The sequence below is a fragment of the Podarcis pityusensis genome, assembly GCF_964106645.2.
Source record: "Podarcis pityusensis genome assembly, chromosome: 7".
In the NCBI taxonomy this organism is placed as follows: domain Eukaryota; kingdom Metazoa; phylum Chordata; class Lepidosauria; order Squamata; family Lacertidae; genus Podarcis; species Podarcis pityusensis.
The window spans coordinates 33302003-33320585 of NC_138031.1; the positions used below are offsets into that span (position 1 = coordinate 33302003).

Genomic DNA, 18583 nt, shown 5'->3' on the forward strand with positions numbered 1-18583 from the left:
CTCCCTTGGAAACCCCAATTTTAGGGCTTACTCCTGCATTAAGGGACGCGGGTGGCGCTGTGGGTTAAACCACAGAGCCTAGGACTTGCCGATCAGAAGGTCAGCAGTTTGAATCCCCACAACGGGCTGAGCTCCCATTGCTCAGTCCCTGCTCCTGCCAACCTAGCAGTTTGAAAGCACATCAAAGTGCAAGTAGATAAATAGGTACCGCTCCGGCAGGAAGGTAAACGGTGTTTCCGTGTGCTGCTCTGGTTCGCCAGAAGCGGCTTAGTCGTGCTGGTCACATGACCCAGAAGCTGTACGTCAGCTCCCTCGGCCAATAAAGCGAGATGAGCACTGCAACCCCAGAGTTGTTCATGACTGGACCTAATGCTCAGGGGTCCCTTTACCTTTACCTTTTACTCCTGCGTTAGTTCTACCAGTCTCAGTTCAACCAGCTTATCCCTGACTGAGCCAGGGAAAGGGAGCTGTTGCTGTATCTCCAGCTCAGCTGGGGATGGGACTTATGCTGACATAGCTCAGATGAGCTGGGAAACTGCTTTCTGAGACAGAGATTCACCTTCCTTGTTCATCCCAGTGAACCTAAGGATAGGATTGTGTGCTATATCTTTGTCCCACCTCTTGAGTCCATGTAGATATGATTCATGTTTCCGTTATACCCATTTTGAAGGTATATATTCTTGATTGCATCCCTTTCCTGATATCTTTGTGGTTTTGCCACCACCACCTTTTTATATGCCAGCCCAGTCTGTCAGAGGAGTGTGTGAATAATGAGTTGGGGTGGGGTGGGGAAATAGTCTCGGCATTCTGTGAGGTTTCCTAGAAAGTCCATTCTCTTAACAAAACAGTGTTGAGGGGTGTGATATCTCAACTACGTTCATGGCCACTGTGGTGAGTTTCCCTCAAAGGCAGTGAGGGGGGGGGAAGTGTGAGGTTTCGTTTGAGCCTGCTGTTTGGCTTCACAACATGGCCAACGTGTTCCAAAAGACAGAGGAGGCTGGCCTCTGAAAGATCATATGCCAGAAATTTCTAGTCATCTTTAAAATCAATCTGAACAGGAGCATCATTTAATAATATTGAGAGGCTCCCACAATTGCTTTATAAAGTAATGTCACTTCCCCCTCCCCCCCTCTTTTCCTCCCTCAATCCTGATTGACAAAGAGGGCAGAATCCATTTTCTAACACCACAAGATATCCATTACACGGGAACTTTCTTCTGGCGCCAGGAGGTATTTAAAGAGTTTGCTTGCTTATTCCACAGGGGAAAGTGTGCTGAAAGTGAGGGATACCTGAGGAAAACGGACCATTTGACAAGCTCAAGAGTAAAGAGGGGGAGCCTCAGCAATTAATAAGGATTCCCTCCTTTCCAAGTTTATTAAACAGGGAAACTTTAAAGCAGGAATAACAAAAGCAAATTCATCCTTCAAGCAAGTGGGCACACGCTTGGAGCAGGCTAAAAAGCATGGGCTCAGATCCCCAAGAATAAAAGTGCAATCTTATTCATGGTTACTGGAGATGTTAAGACCCCATGCGTTTGTAGGTGCCTTAAGCCACAATCCTAAAGATGTGTTGGGAAGCCTCATTGGGAACAGTGGGAATTACCTCTTAGTAAAACAACATAGGGTAGTTCTGTAACTCAGGTGAGAGTGCATAGGATTGCAGCATGACAGAGCAATCCTAAGAACACAAGAATCTGCCAGCTAAATTCTGTCAACACTGAAAGGCAGTGTTGTGTAGCAGTTAGAGTATCAGACCAGGACCTGGGAGACTTGCCCTCAAATCCCAACTCAATCATGAAGCTCACTGGCTTTCTTTGGGTCAGTCTTAGCCCAACCTACTTCAGAGGGTTGTTGTGGGAAATAAAGTAGGAGAACAATGTACACCACCTTGAGCTCCTTGGAGAAAAAGGTGGGATTGTTTTGTTTTGCTGTGAACCACCCTGAGATCTAGGGGGGAAGGGTGATATACAAATTTAATAAATAATGAATAATAAGAATTAAATAAATAGCATGGATAGGCAGTGGCTCTCTGGGGTTTTAGACAGGGAATATTTACTAGTTCTACCTGAAGATGGCAGGAATTGCACCTAGGACCTTTTGCGTGCAGATAGGATGCTCTAGCACTGAGCTACAGCACCTCTCAGACAGTGTATTTTGGGTTTTTTCAAAAATGGATACTTATATATTGATAAAAGTGCTACTGGTGTTGGCACAAAATGGCTACAATGAGCAGAGAGAGAGAGAGAGAGAGAGAGAGAGAGAGAGAGAGAAAGGTGTCTCCACAGCTCATATATTCCAATACTTTAAACATAAAATCCCAGGAGACGTTGTCAAATGCTTTCTCTGCATTTACAAACATTGAGGCTGCTTGTTTTTCATTTCTCACTTGTAAATATTCTATTATATCAATTATATTCCTAATATTGTCCTTCATTTGTTTTCTTGGCAAGAAACTGGCCTAATCATGATGGATTACCTCTTTTAATACATTTTAATACAGTTTTCAACTTATTTACTAATATATCTGCAAAAAGTTTATAATCATTGTTCAACAAAGATATAGGTCAATAATTCTTAACCTGCTCTGGATCTCTATCTTCTTTAGGGATCAAAGTTATATACGCACTCTTCCAGGATTCTGGCAGTTCCCCAGTATTTAGAGTCATATTCATAATGTATTTTAATAGTTGCCTTAGGTAATCTTGTAACTTCTTATAATATACTGCTGGTCCAACATTCCTACCACAAGTCCCACCACTGCCAGTATTAAATTGATGGTGCTGCTGACTGACCCTCCACTGTCTGAAGGCATCTCTCATGAGTTTTCAGGCAAGAGGTACCTGAAGATGCCAGAGACCAAGCCTGGGACCTTCTGCACACAAAGCAATGTTCTGTGACCCTTCCCCCTGATCTGACCTCACAGTCCTTTCATACAAAATATATATTTCAGATTTCCCTCCTAAGCTTAGTTTCAGTAGTACACGATTAGGATTCGCTAAAACCAGTGGACATCTTGAGGAGGCTGAATGTTGGAATATTCAGGACAGATAAAAGAAAGCACATAGTTAAACTTTGGAACTCACACCCACAAGAGGCAGGGATGGCCACCAAATTGCTTGGTTTTAAGCTACCACTACTATTCTCTGCTTCCACGGTAGGAGGCAGCAATGCTTTTGAATGGCAGTTGCTGGAAACCACAGGAGAGGAGAGGGCTCTTGGGATCCAATCCTGCTTCCTGGTTTGCCACAGGCATCTGGTTGGCCACTGTGAAAACAGGAGGCTAGACGAGATGAGTCGTTGACCTGATCCAGACCAGCAGACTCTTCTTATGTTATTAATCGGAAATCACGGTGACACGATCTTCCTTCTGTTTCTTCCTGGCTTAACCCCAGGGCTGCTTTGTCCTCGCCAAAATAAGACTGCTCGTGGTTGAAACCGTAAGAGAGTCGTTCTTGTCCCTCGGTTTTCCGATTGCAATTCAGCCCCGAATTCCCTGTATGTGTTTAAAAGACGAATCGTGTTGCTAACCCAACTCTCGCCTGCACCGTCGCAGGGGGGCGGGGAGGTGAAACTTGCCCCCACCTTAACCTATCAACCCAAAGAAGGAAATGGGGACATTTCAGCGCTGGTCGTTTTGCCTTGTCCATGTTATGCCTAGCCGCAAGCAATATAACAATGGTAAACCGCCTTGCCTCCCTTGGCAGAAAGGCGTTTTATAAATGTAATAAATAAACAGTTGCCACAAAGTTCATTGAAAGCGCGGAATTGCAGCCCCAGTTATTCATTTGCCCCGCCCCGCCCCCTCGCTTGATTGGTTTTCAGAATCCATTGGATTCCCTCGCAAATAAGGCGTTTTGGGTTAGGATGGGCGCAAAAACCACGCACGGAAGTGTGAACCCGATCACCGGTCTGCGGAAGAAAGAGGAGCACAACTCGCAGTTTGAGAGGACCATTCACTCCTCGCTTCCGTCTCAAAAAATGGTCTTCGCTGCTTGCCAGAAGAACTGGGAAGCTTCCTCTCCTGACACAACACGCAGACAAAATCAGTTGTGTATTTCGATGGTGCTTGTCTTATTCCCAACAGAACCACAGCAAGCAGACCCCTCTCTTGAACTCAGGACCCACCCAATGGAGCTGAATGTTGGAAGATGCGGGACAGACAGAAGGAAGCCCTTCTTCAGCCAGAGCATAATTTAAACGATGGCACTCATCCCGACAGGATGAAGGACCGGGGCAAATCCATGGAGATGAAGGCTATAAATGGCTGTGGCTTTGCTCTCTACCTCCACAGTCGGAGGCAGGAATGCTTCTGAATACCAGCTGCTGGAAACGGCAGGAAGGGCGGGTGGCGTGGAGCTGAGGACCAGTTTGCAGGCTTCCCATGGGTATCTGGTTGGCCACTGTGAGAACCAGGATGCTGGACTAGGTGAATCACTGGCCTGACCCAGCCGAGCTTTTCTTAGGTTCTTTCAAAAGGATTAAAACTAAGGATGCTGGTTTGGTGATGGCTGGACCACAACCTCGTGAAAAGCAGCTCATCTTGCCCCTCTGACCAAGCTGATCCAGGTGATATAGGGCGGTGCAGAAATTTAATGAATAACATAAAATATACTCAAAATTCAAAAAGTTATTTTTGATTTTTATTATAACAAGTCCATTTCCTTGTTATAGCAGGCGGGGCGGCAAAGGTGGCTGGATGGAGGAATAAATAAATGACTATACCCCACCCCAGAGTAAGGATTTGCGAGTAAGCATCATTTTACTCAGTGGAACCTACTTACGAGTAAACATGCCTAGGACCCAGCTATCAGAGGCTAAATTCTGGAGTTTTATTGTGGGAGGCGCAGCATTTTCATAGCGAATCTTTTACACGCAAACCCAACAGTAATGTTGGAATACGTGCCTACTCAGAAGTAAGCGCCGTCGGGTTGAGTGGGACCTCCCCCCAGGCAAGCGGCTCTATGACCGCAGCCCGAAAATGTCTCATTCATCTTTCGCTGTTCTCAATATACATATTTCTCAAATAATTACAATTAAAATGGATCCCATTGTGTAACGCACAGAGATGCGCACTTCTTCGAAGTTGGCTCCTTTTGACGCCCGTGTTTTATCCTCCCTCACAACCACGTTGTGAGGTTGGTTAGGCCGAGCTGTAGCGCCTGGCCCAAGGTCACCCAAGGAGCTCCGCGGCCGAGCGGAGATTTAAACCCGCGTCTCCCAGGTCCTATTCCAAGACTCCAACCTGCACAGCGCACTGGCTCCTGAGGATGCAAGAGAATCGTCCTACCTTATCTCCCCATCTGCAGCCTTGCTGCAAGCCATCTAGAACTTGCTATTTTAAATGGAAAATATTAAGTGTTTCCTCTCTGTATTCAAACCCCCCGTCCTCTCGCTACCGCTAACCATTCTAAGCATTCCATCATTTCCTACCTAGTTCTAGATTACAACAATAATATGAAAAAGCGCCTCCTTTAAAATAATTTCCCTAAAGCTCGTTCCAAGAAATGAAAAATTATATTTCCCCTTTCAGAGCAAAAGTTTGGCCGCAGCTGCGGCAAACCCAAATACCCAAAGAAAAACGATCCATTAATCCACGAGATCTTAATATCGACTGAGGATCGTATTCGGTTCTCTCACGCTCCCTTCGTGGTCTGTCTGTAGTAGGTGGGAGAGACAACTTGCCTTGACTTCTGCACCTAGCTATACACGGGCTCCCAGTCACCCCGACGCCTTGCATCGGGGGAAGAGGAAATCTCCATGGAACTCTCGGGGTCAGTTCACACGTGCACTCGCATCGCTGGGTAACTGGCAGCCGTGTGAATACGGGAAAGCATCGCGTCTGAGAGCAGGTGCACTACACTGAAGTTCTCTCTCGATCTCCACTTGCGCATCTCATTGTTTACACAGTTATGTCATTGTTTTATTCTCCTCGAGAAACCATTTTTTGCATGTATTATAAGACGGAAGCGAAAGTGGCCCTTAGGCAGTAGTGGAGAAATCCAAGATTTTAACGTTGCTGTGATTGGGCAGCTCTCGAACAAATGCGGAGTGCCGCGGTTCACGTTTATATCTCTGGGATTCGCACGTGCAAGTCGCCACTTCGCACAGCAGTCCTTCAGCGGTGAGCATTAACGTGTGAACAAACCACCTCTACTCTAGTGAAATGAAGTAGGTCAACAGTACTTACACAGGCCATTCTGTTACGTTGGCCTTGCGGTCCTAGAGATGTTTAAAAGAGCAATCGTCATCCGTGTTTAAGCTCTCCAGCTAGTTTAACTGGACTTACACTGCCATTGTGGAGAAATCATTGAATCTGAGAACTCCTCGATGTTTAAGGCATCAAGACACTAACAAAGAGTTATTACTGGTCCTGGCAGACACTTCTGCATGTCATTTCGGATGGTTGCTGGACTAATTTATTTGCTGTACTAGTAGGAAAAGGATTTCTGACATCCGAGATGGTGCATAGCCATCAAAAAGGAATGCGCTGAGATCTTCAGAGCTCACAGCTCTTGTGCTTTGCTCACTTTGTGGCTTTCATTCTCTCGAAAGTCCTGAAGTTTGCTGAAAAGTGTTTGGGGCCATTATTAAGGCTTATTACAATGGTCTTAATTGGCCTGCCCGCCTTCCCTCCCATCTCCGAACCCGTCTTATTTGAAACTAGGCCCCTCTGCATCGCTATAGTCTAAACTGCTTTTATTTGAAAGCTCAATGAGATCACTTAGGCAGGCAACAGGATCTTTAAACACGCCTGCTAGCTAACCTAGTAGGGTTTGTGTCTGGATCTATGTTTTTAGTCTTGCTTAGTTTTTTATCTGTTTGAGTCGCCTTGAGTTCCTCACGGGGGAAAGGTGGAGTATAAATAAATATATAATAACATCATCACCAGGACTTAAGATGATGGCCCATCTAGTCTCGCATCCTGTTCTCACGGTGGCCAACCACGTGGCGATGGGAAGCCAGCATGCGGAACTGGAGCACAAAAGCACGCTGCGTGATTCCCATAGTGCCTCTCGGACAGTGGAGGCAGAACATAGCCATTTGGGCTACCAGTATCCTCCATACATTGGTCTAATTTTATTTTAATTGATATTCATTGGTATACCAATGTCCTAAATCTTCCAACATTCAGCTTCATTGGATACCTCTGAGATCTAATAATATGTGAGAGGGAAAAAACTTTTTTTATCTAAATATGTTTATTTATGTTTATTTCTCCACACCTTGCAGAATTCCATGCACCTCTAATGCAAATAAATGTGCACGGGATCGCACCACACTTTCCTCCGAGTTCAGTGCGGGGCTTTTCCATGGCATTTTTCCTTTACTCGTGGAGCAAGACAGTGTGGTGTAGTGCTTAGAGTCTCCCGGGGACACCTTGTTTCAAATGCCAACGCAGCCAGGAGGTTCACTGGGTGATCCTGGGCCAGTCGCCAATTCTCAGCTTGGCCCACCTCACAGGGGTCAGTTAAACGGGATAAATGGCAGAGGGAGCATCATCGGAGACTGCAAATAAATGCTCCATCCGGCTCAGTAGTGTGGATGCTAACTGGGAGTGGCTCTCCGGGGTTTCAGATTTGGGGATGGCAGGACTCGAACCCGTGACCTTTTGCGCGCAAAAAAACGTGCGCTCTGTCACTCACCACCTTGAGCTCCTTAGAGGAAATAAAAACGCTGGGAACCCCACAATACGCCAATGGATGGGTCTCATCTCTGTAACTCGCTGATAGCAATATTGTATCCAAGAACTTTGAGACTTGAGCTAAACACTAAACTACAGGTGCTTATTGCAGATTTGAGTCTCGGAGTACTGAAGGCTGAAGGGAGAGAGTTCGCCTTTAATGAGGACGGCGAGTTTGAACCCGGTTCACACAGTTCGGTATATGGTTGCCCGGCCACGCAGGCTTCCGCAGGGGGACCCCCCCTCCTCCTGCTGCAGCTGCTGCAACTTTCTATGGATTCTTCATCGAACCAGCCGAAGCATGACGTTATTCTCCGTCCCCGGCGAAGGATTTGTTTTGGAACTTGATGACCTGGCACTGCTCAAGCGCAGAACAAATGAGGGGCTTGCGGAGAGTCAAGCGACCCCTTCCGCTCCTCCTTCTTGTCAATGGACCAGCTCTTCTCTCGAACTCATTTACCTGCTGAGGTCGATGAGACCTTCAATTGATGAAGATAATAATAATAATAATAATAATAATAATAATAATAATAATAATACAGTGGTACCTCATATTAAGAATTTAATTCGTTCTGGAGGTCCGTTCTTAACCTGAAGCACCACTTTAGCTAATGGAGCCTCCTGCTGCCGCGACGACGCCGGAGCACGATTTTTGCTCTCATCCTGAAGCAAAGTTATTAACCTGAGGTACTATTTCTGGGTTAACGGAGTCTGTAACCTGAAGCGTCTGTAACCCGAGGTACCACTGCAAACCCAATTCTCCCCATGCCACTCCTTAGGCAGCCAAAGGAGCACCACGCACGCGTACAAGGGGGGGGGGAGTCTCTGCAGGATTGGTTTACCCAAGCACCAACAAAATTTAGAGGAGGGGGGAAAGGGAGGGAGGGCCACGTTCTCTAGTATTTCAGGCGGCTTGTTAAAATGGGAAATTGGCGGTTCCCTTCGCCTTCAGCTGGGCCAGCATCCTAAGTAGTGCTTTGTCGTGGGAATGCCCTTGAGCATGCACAGAGTGCCTCGCCGATTATCACCGTCGAGCCTGAGTGCTTCTGCAATGAAAGCATGGGACGAAGAGAGCGTCATTTCCCAATGAGCTTGAGCCCGGAAGGTCTCTCTTTTTTGGGAGGTAGTCTTTAAGGTCCTCACCCGCTCCCGCCTGTGAAGTTCAGCCCACGGAGGGGGCGGGGGCGGAGGGAGAGACAGGCCTCTCCCAGCGTGGCAAAAGAAGGGTACAGTCGGGCATCGACATTTCCACCACTGTTTAGAAATAGCCAGCACTTTCCTTCCCATTAATCTTTAGTAAGGAAAGAGTTCAGACTGCACCTGTATAAACAATCCGGAGAAACGGAGAGGCGAAACCTACACATCTAACCTCCGGGGTGTGTGTGTGTGTGTGTGTGTTTTGATACGCCTCTTCCGCGGGTGCTCTTCAGGATCGGGCTTGTGGCACAGCCAACCAGCCACCTGCTTGCGAGAAGAAGACGAGGCAGGGCTTAGGGGCCGGTGTCAGCGCAAGTTCAGCGCCTCCAAGTGCCAAGTTGGACGCCGGGTGCATTTCAGAGCTTCTTCCACCGATATTCTTGGCTTGTGAGAGAGTTCCCCGTGAAAAGAAGGGGAGGGCAGGCTCCGAATAAAGAACGGCATTTTCTAAGAGCAGGAAGGGGGGTGGGAAGGGGAAACCTCCCTGAGACACCAGGGTTGCAAAATCCAGCTAGAAAGCGGCTCCATCGTGGGAAGCGGCGGTGCCAAGAAGCGCAACGCCAGGGAGGTGGCGGCGGTGCCAACGCCAGTCTGGTGGGAAGGCGGATGGAACGAAAAGGTTGCAGATGCAGGAATTCGGGACCCAGATCCCCACCTGCTGCGGCCGTCAGGGGCGGAGGAACACCCACAGCCCCGGCCCCGCTGCGCCAGGGAACTTTCTTCGCCCGGCCGCAGGGGTGGGTCACATTGCGAAGATCCTATTCATGTTTGCGCATTCAGAAATTAGGTCCCACGGGTTTGGGAGGGGAGTTGATCCGAAGAAAGTGTGTGGAAGGTCGCAGCCTCGGACTTTAAGCGGGAGGCCGTGAGCTGCAGTTCACAAGGGGAGTGGGATTGCCTCTATGCCCCGCGGGAACAGAGCCCTGGGGCTGAACGATTCTGAGCCGAACGCGTTTCGGAAGCATTTTTTAAAAATGCTGTTATAAATTTTCTCCTCCTGTTTTTAGTCTGCTGGTCGCCTTAGATTGGTTTTTCGTTTTAGTATATCACTTTTTAAACAATTATATATAGCCACTTTGGTGCAGTTATGGAGACAAAGACGCACTGGAATAAATACAAAAGAAGCATTTTATTCGCTGGATCATAACCTCCGAAATGCTTTGATGCCCTCAAATAAATGATGTTTCCACTCCACTGAAGGAGCTGATTAATTTGAGAAAATAAAAAGTGCGGAGGATGAGTCAAGTTTACCCGACAGTCACACTCCTGTCCTTAAAACAAGTCCTAGATCGTGAGGGTGGGTTGTTGTATTTCCTCGCTGATGCAGCAGGAGCAACCTGCACATGTTCAGTGGAACCCATAATTTTATTATCCTCTGGCATATTACAAGGCTGTGGGTCTTCACAGGGCTGAGCTCTGCCAAAGCACTCCTGATGTGAACGGGCCTTACCTCCAAGTAACGTGAATGACAAGCAAAAGGCGATCATGGTTTGTGTCGCCGCAGCGTAAATTTGCAAATCGTTTGTAGCCATTTCCCATAACATCGGGATTCTATATGAATTGCTTAACAGTAAATGCATTTGCTTTCACTGGGATTCACTTCCAGGCAAAGGGCGATTTCTACGTTTTCGTTTCCTACATTCCCTCTCTGCTACAGATAATGGCAAAAGTCCTGTGGATTTCAGAGGAACTTGGCGGAACATGCTTAGCTGGGGCGGCCCTTCGTAGGCATCTGACACAAACAAAAGGAGGGCTACTGCCAAGGAAACTGCTCAGGCTTGGATGGCGTTACTTAATTTTTCAGCTCTGGAATAAGTCATTGAACCTCTTTAGCCTTGCAGCCACCATCTCGATTCTGAACACATTTCTCCGAAGTCCATTTTCACCTTGAGTGGCTGCGCAATTCTATCCATGTCTACTAAGGAGTCCCCTTGTTTTCACTTACTCCCAGGTACGTGGGGTTAGGGCTGCAGCCCGCATTAGGATGCCAGTTAAAGGGAGTGAGACCATCAGCCTAAATCGAAGTAATTTGGCCTTCGAAAGCAATTTGCTCCAAGGCTTCCCGCAGGCATCAGGTTGGCGACCCCCGTGGGAAGCCATATGCTGGCCTGGAAAGGGATTTGACCTGATTCAGGCGGGGCTCCTCTTCTTATGGGCCCGTTTCATGCCAACTTCAGATCCCCTTTGCCTAGCGAGCAGCGCCACCCAACGCCACTCATCTCTCCTAGCGGCGCCCAGGGACCGAGTCAGTGGAAGCTGCCCCCAGGGCGCGCAAAACTAAAATAAAAACCCTTCCACAATCTGCAGGACTTTCCTTTGGCAGGATGCTGACTGTCCCTCGAGAGTCCCTTATTAGCTGATTTTGACTGGCTGGAAATCGCCCCCTCCCACCCCGACGGCAAGGGGAGGAGCAGCAGGAGCTCACCCTGCTCCGGCGGCCAAAGCCTCCGCGACCCAGGCGGGCGCCCTTGAACGGAGCGCGCGCCGCCCTTAGAGCGCAGCGTCGCCCAGGCAGGCAGAACCTCCCAGGTCTAGAGGGGAGGGGGAGTGACTCGGACAGGAGTCTCCCCCGCGCGCCGCCACTCGGGCTACGTGAGCGCGAGGCCTCCCCCCGGTTGCCCCACGCAGATGGTACGCCCCGCTGTGGCGCATATATATCTATCTATCCATATAGCCCTGTCAGAAGACGGTCCCCGCCAAGCCGTCGAGCAGCTTCTCTCGGGGGGTGGGAAGCGGAGCCTTGGTCGGCGGGGTCCCGCTCGCCGCTCTGCCTTCCTCCTCCTCCTCCTTCCCGCCCCACTTCGGCGTGTGGGGCTGGGTCATGTCTACGGGCTCCCTGAGCGACGCCGAGGAGCTGCCGGAGATGGACCTGAGGGGGCTGCAGCTCGACTACCCGGGGCCGCCCCGCTCCAAGCGGCGTCCCCGAGGCGAGCCCTGCCCTTCGGCGGGAAACTCCTCCGCCGCGGAAGAGGAGGAGGAGGAAGAAGACGACGACGAGGAGGAAGACGCGGAGACGAGCTGTGGCGGCAAGAAGAAGCGAGCCAAGGGAGCGCCCGCGGCGGGAGAAAGGAACGGCGGCGGCGGCGGCGAGAAGCGTCCTGCGGCGTCGGGCCGCGGCGGCCCGGTAGCGGCCGAGTGCAAGCAGACGCAGCGCAACGCGGCCAACGCGCGCGAGCGAGCCCGCATGCGCGTGCTGAGCAAGGCGTTCTCGCGCCTCAAGACCAGCCTGCCCTGGGTGCCCCCGGACACGAAGCTCTCCAAGCTGGACACGCTGCGCCTGGCCTCCAGCTACATCGCCCACCTCCGGCAGCTGCTGCAAGAAGACCGCTACGAGAAGGGCTACGTGCACCCCGTCAACCTGGTAAGAGCTTCTCGCGGGAAGGCGCCCGCGGAGCAAAGCTGGTGTGGTGGTGGTGGTGTTGTTTAGTCGCTTAGTCGTGTCCGGCTCTTCGTGACGCCATGGACCAGAGCACGCCAGGCACTTCTGTCTTCCACTGCCTCCCGCAGTTTGGTCAGACTCATGTTTGTAGCTTCGAGAACACTGTCCAACCATCTCGTCCTCTGTCGTCCCCTTCTCCTTGTGCCCTCCATCTTTCCCAACATCAGGGTCTTTCCCAGGGAGTCTTCTCTTCTTATGAGGTGGCCAAAGTATTGGAGCCTCAGCTTCAGGATCTGTCCTTCCAGTGAGCACTCAGGGCTGATTTCCTTCAGAATGGATAGGTTTGTTCTTCTTGCAGTCCATGGGACTCTCAAGAGTCTCCTCCAGCACCATAATTCAAAAGCATCAATTCTTTGGCGATCAGCCTTCTTTATGGTCCAGCTCTCACTTCCATACATCACTACTGGGCACGTTAAACCAAGGGTGCTCCTGAACACATGCAGAGCACACCTTTTCTGTCGCCACAGAATCATACCAGGGCTCGCACATCTATGGTTCGGTGTCAAGAGTTTGCAGAGCAGGAAGTGGTGTGTAGATGGGCACCTCAGGCTTCTTGAATTCTAAACACCGCACAGGGATCATGAACAAAAAGTCCCAGGAATTTAAGCTATATGGGCAACCTATATGAACTTGAGCCTGGCACCTGCCACTTTAGGAATTCTTGTTTGGCTTTTTCCTAGACACAGGTGATTGGTTAATATGATCCATATCTGCCTATTAAGATCTAATTTGTTTTTAAAAATCAGCCCCTTGTTTTGTCAGATGAAGCAGTTAAAAAATATCTGGTAGTTTACTGCTGTAGACATTAATGGCTAAGCAGCAACCCCCAGACATTTTCTAAGGCAACTAATGGAACTTTTGAGAATCATTCATTCTCTCAGTATACACAAATTACTGCAAACTAGAAATAATGTAATAGTTGTAATAATATACATCTGTGCTGCAGACATGGGAACTGTAGTAGCCTTAGAGTTGGAGGAGCTTTATCACCTGCTAACCATGTTGATAATGCACAGCTAAAGGCGACTTATGAGTTTTTGTGTAAGCTTGAGTGGATGAAAAGAATCTCAGTGATTTTATTTAAATTTGAGGTGAGAAAATTGTGGTTCCCTGCTCTCCTCATCTCTGACAGTTGGTTGCACTGGCTGGAGCTGATGCAGCTGGAATCCACCACTGGCTGGAGGATCAGAGGTCCCCCATCCTTGATTATATCTTGAACTTCTGGCTCCTTTTCCATGTTGTCAGTAGGAGCTCTGTCTATGGATTCCCTTCTGTCCGTGGAGAGTTTTCTTCCTGGGTTTTAAGCAGTTGTGGGTCTATTAGCACAGCAGTGGAGTGTATCTTTTATGCTTGTCTCTGAAGCACAGTATTTTAAAGCTCTGAAATGCTAACCTGTTCAATGTGCACATAGAAAAACACAATTGCTTTGTTGGATGAGATGATGAATCTTCATCTTGTTTAGCTTTCTCTTTCCAGCAGTGGCCAAGTTTGGCCAGAAGTGGAGCATGGAAGTGATGGCTGTCCTTTAATGTGTCCCAGAATAAGTACACCTGTTGCTAGCTTAATTTATAATATAATCTCCATATTCTTTTGGTAATAGATTCACTAAGTTATGTATTGGGTGAGGAATTACTTTTGCCTGTTCTGACCCTATTGTTGATTTTTGTTGGATGGTCCTAATTTGAGAGGGGGGGGGGCTTCTTGCTCTTTTTCTCCATGCAGTTCCTAACTTTTAAAACCTCTAACATGGTCACTGGTTTCTAAAGGACACAACCTAAATCTCCTTGGATTTTCTTTCATAGGGAAGATGCTCCAACCCCAAGTATGCATGGTGAACATCTAAGTATACATGGTTAGGATTAATTCCTCAGGTCCAAGAATACTGAAACAAAATACTTGATTTTACAATGTGGATCTGTTTCTGGCAGAATATTATTCATATGCAGATTTTACTCATGAAAGCTCTTATGATTTCTTAAGCTGTCTGACACACTTAAAATATACATCTGTGTAAAAAACTGCATCAAAGCTTAAGTTGCACTTAGTACATTCATAACTTGCCCCTCCTAAGGAGTTCTGTCAAGTTCTAGCTTCACAGTGAGCATGTGAACAGTCCCAAAACATCTTGTTCTTCAAGGCCATACAATGAGCTTAATAGCCACATGGGGATTTGAATTTGAGCTTCATATATCTAGACCCATTCACTTGAACCACTTCTCTGTTTGAAAGACAGTTGTAGTCATTTTCAACAAAGCTAATGTGTGAACAAGCTGCAATAGTCTTATACACCTCCATAAATGAATGCTTTTAAAAATCAATGAAAAAAATCCTACTGAACTTCAGTGTAATATTATATTGAATATATATTTTGCCAATGTGTGTCAGTTCTACAGAAAGTAAGGACAGGAGAGAGTGTTTAAATTAACAACTAGGTTCTTTCTGTTCTGTGAATGGGGGTAAACTTGAAATTGGTAGCAGGCTTCAGGCCCCTTCCCCCCCCCCCCCGTTGTTATCATGACTGTGTAAGTACCAGATTTCAAGGCTCTGCTTTCACAAAAAGAGAAATTGTTAAGTCAAAATACCAATAACACGCAGCAGAAGTTTGCCTAATCACCTTGAAGCATCAGATAAGTTTGTAAAGAGAATCTTGCATTTTGCTTGGCCAACAGACCAAAACAAACTGAGGCAAAGCATCTTGCATTCTGCTGGACCAACATACTCCTCTGGGTTGCCTTGCCTTGCGTTATTTTGGAATAAAGCAGAGGAGAGTTATGCATACAAAACCAGGTTGAGGTTCATTAGTGTTTGCCAAGGGGTATAGGCTGCAGTTAACAGTGTAAAGTGAGAAGAGTTTTAAGCCTTCAGCACTTTTTCTCCCAGCAGAATCAGACACCTTAAAGAGAAAGTTAATGCGATTCAAGGGGTGCTGTGTGACTTTTAAACACCCTTTCAAGAAAATGCTTTTGAGTTTTTTCTTGAAATGGGGACTGGAACAGAAATAGCAGTAGGATTTTTGTTGTTTGCATATTTTCGCCTTTTTGTCTAACATTGAATACCGCTTTAATTTCAGACCTGGCCATTTGTGGTTTCAGGAAGACCAGAAAGTGATACCAAAGAGGTTTCAACAACCAACAGATTATGTGGAACTACAGCTTAGTTAAAGTAAGCAATACTCTTGCTGGTTATGCTTACATACCATCCTGACTTGTATGGACCAAAACAAACTGATGCAAAGAAATCAAGTCTGCTTAGTGTTTAAGCCCTCTCCTTGTTCATTTTGAAGGGAAAATGCACTCAAAAATATAATGAAGAAGGAAAGAGGGAATTTGCTGAATTTTCTGATTCGGCAAAACTGGTTGGTTTGGAAAAGTACTTTTCTGCATCGTTACCTGAAGAAACTGTTCCAAAGCCTTTTTGACTAACTGAAGATATACAGGAGGACAACTCCACTAGCATTAACAGCATGGACCAAAAATATAGATTGTACAAGCTAATCCCAAACAGTGTTATTTGTATGCCAAAGGAAAGTGGTATTCTAGACTAGTGTGCAAAACTCAAAATTTATAATATATTTGATCTTATGTTCTTGGCAGCTATGCAATAGTAAGACTACTTCTATCATTTTAGCCATGTTAAGAAACAAAAAAACCCTAAGATGAAAAGGTAGCAAGAATCCAGCTGCTCCTTTACAGCCTGCTCCACAAATGCAGTTAATCAAGTGAATTTAAGCCGAACCATATCCATCTCAATGAAGTTGTTGGGGCTAAATTTTCTTCTATGCAAGTATGAGGTCTTAAGTAGATCATGGATCAAAGTCGTTCGTAAATTCTTGTTGGACGAGGGCTAGTGATCATATTTTTGTGCGGATTACTTTCAGTGGGATGCATTCAGCAAAGATGCGTGAAGTTCCCTTAACCTGAAACAGGAAGCCTGTTCACTTCAGACTGGAGAAGAAGTGCTTTGCAAGAAGGTGGTACTTTTATAATGGTTTAGGAGATTTGGAAGGGACGTGGGTGGCGGTGTGGTCTAAACCACAGAGTCTAGGGCTTGCCGATCAGAAGGCTGGCAGTTCGAATCCCGCGACGGGGTGAGCTCCCTTTGCTCGGTCCCTGCTCCTGCCAACCTAGCAGTTCGAAAGCATGTCAAGTGCAAGTAGATAAATAGGTACCACTCCGGCGGGAAGGTAAATGGCGTTTCCGTGCACTGCTCTGGTTTGCCAGAAGCAGCTTAGTCATGCTAGCCACATGACCCAGAAGCTGTCTGCGGACAAATGTCGGCTCCCTTGGCCTATAGAGCGAGATGAGCGCGCAGAGTCGTCCGCGACTGGACCTAATGGTCAGGGGAACTTTTACCTTTACCTAGGAGACTTGGAACTTCCAAACCTGCTGTGTTTCCCCCACTTCTCTCAAGCCTTCAGGTATCAATCTTTCTGGAGTTCCCTTTGCGAATGATGTAGTAACCAATATTTCAAATGTAAATAACTCTATTTTTATACATGATATTAAAAGCTTTGTTGCAAGGATACTATGAATTCTTAGTCATGGTTTGAGGGGGGAAACCCCAATTGCTGAAAAATCCAGAAATATTCATAGAATTGGACTTAATGGCTGCAATCTGAAGTGGAGCAAACTGATTAACAGAGTGAGTGTGTGAGTGTGTCTGAGCATTCATTGACCTTGCCTGGAATGGGAAGTTGTGTGCGCGCGCATGTACATGAAAAGGAGAGGGGTGTCACTTCATTGTGACAAGATAGTTGGAAGTATTGTTGAAAATTCAGGTAAGTAATTTTTCTTGGAGGTGGAGAAACATTGAAGTGAAAATAATTGATCTTTGCCACTGTGGACATCAGTGATGTCCTCTTTTGCAGTTATTCATTTGCATTGGGAAAGATTCCTGAGCTTCCCCAGTTGGAAGCAAATTATTCCTCTTCCAGATCACCAATCCTGAAATGCTTTGTTTTCAAAGCATTGCTTGTGGCTTGCCTCACAGTAATATTTGGAACTGGTGATTACAGTGACATTTTGAAGATGCTTTATCCCTATAGCTCAGTTGCTGGACAGCAAAAATGACTGCTTCCCCCAATAACATTGGTGAAAAAACTTGTTTGTGCACAGATACCTCTGGTTCAAATCATTGAACTTCATTTCACCTCCAGATAGCATTCTTTATGGACAATTGTTTTCATAACACATTGATCTGGTATTCACTAAACAAGAGAAGGCTGAAATAAATTAATTGTATAGTAGAAATTACAATCCATTGCATAGATTTACCTTCGAGTTTAGGTTATGTGATAAAAGAACATGAAATGGTGAATTCTGCTGTACTTGGAGAATTTCTGTTGAAGAAAGGTGAGCAATACAACATTTCCTTATTCACATAACTCTGGTCTACTTTTCCCTTCTGCAGAGAAAAATCAAATAGCTAAATCAAATGCTTTCATTTAACATAATAAACATTGGGCTCACTTGTTTTTGCAGCCACAGTGAACGAGAGAGAGAGAGAGAGAGAGAGAGAGAGAGAGAGAGAGAAGGAGGAGGTTCAACTATTTCTATTAGGTGCTGTGTGAAAAGCTTATTTCTTGACCTGGGCTATTCTCTGGAACTGAGCCCAGCTGCAGTTGGGTAACAGCTCTTAGAGATTGGAGAAACAAGAGAAAAAATAAAACAGTTTAAATAACTTATACTGGAATGAGTGTGAAGCAGTTAAATAGGGATGTGAGATGGGGAGACATTATGGTTTGGATCTTAACTAGGCTTCCAAGAATGGAAAGTCTCTTCCTGTTCATGAATGCAACTGAGATCATCACCTGGCAGAAGCAGCAGGATAGTTCCCCCTCATTTTCCTTGAGCTGTCTTTCAGGCTGCTCCAGAGGGAGGGGGGGGGGTTTGCTAGCGTTCTTTCTCCCTTCCAGTAGCAGGAATTTCCCAGGAGTTGAACTCTGCTCAGAGACTACTTTGGCCACTAGGACCAAACTGAGGATCCTAGCCATTTTTTTTGCATGAAATAGCATGGTTCTATATTTATCATTTTTGCAGAAACAACAACTATACTGCAAACATTAAGAGCAATGAAAAACATAAAAATAACAATAAAATTGCGTTCATAAGAAGTATAATACACATGACAAATAAAAATATTGTGTGAATACAATATTTGGGAATGCCTGTGTGAACAGATGAGTTTTAAGCAGGTGCCTAAATAACAGGACTGCAGGTGCTTGCCTGATGCTCATTGGACGTGCATCCCAAAGGGAGATATCGCCGC

The 18583-nt window shown here is 46.6% G+C and overlaps 1 protein-coding gene across 3 annotated transcripts; it reads left to right on the forward strand.

Annotated features, from left to right (window-relative positions):
• Window positions 1–11343: 11343 nt before the first annotated feature.
• Window positions 11344–17999, forward strand: MSC (musculin). 3 transcript variants are annotated; one of them, XR_013988466.1, is made up of 4 exons: window positions 11344–12238; window positions 15387–15478; window positions 16194–16286; window positions 17797–17999. XR_013988466.1 is itself a non-coding variant. In XM_081013152.1 (3 exons), exons 1-2 carry the CDS (start codon window positions 11699–11701, stop codon window positions 15471–15473), a joined length of 627 nt encoding a protein of 208 aa, XP_080869278.1. In that variant the 5' UTR covers window positions 11346–11698; the 3' UTR covers window positions 15474–15478; window positions 17811–17999. The 3 variants fall into 3 exon arrangements, 2 of the variants coding, with proteins under 2 accessions (XP_080869278.1, XP_080869277.1); XM_081013152.1 differs by lacking the exon at window positions 16194–16286 and having other exon boundaries at window positions 11346–12238; window positions 17811–17999; XM_081013151.1 differs by lacking the exon at window positions 16194–16286 and having other exon boundaries at window positions 11350–12238.
• The last annotated feature ends 584 nt before the right edge of the window (window positions 18000–18583 follow it).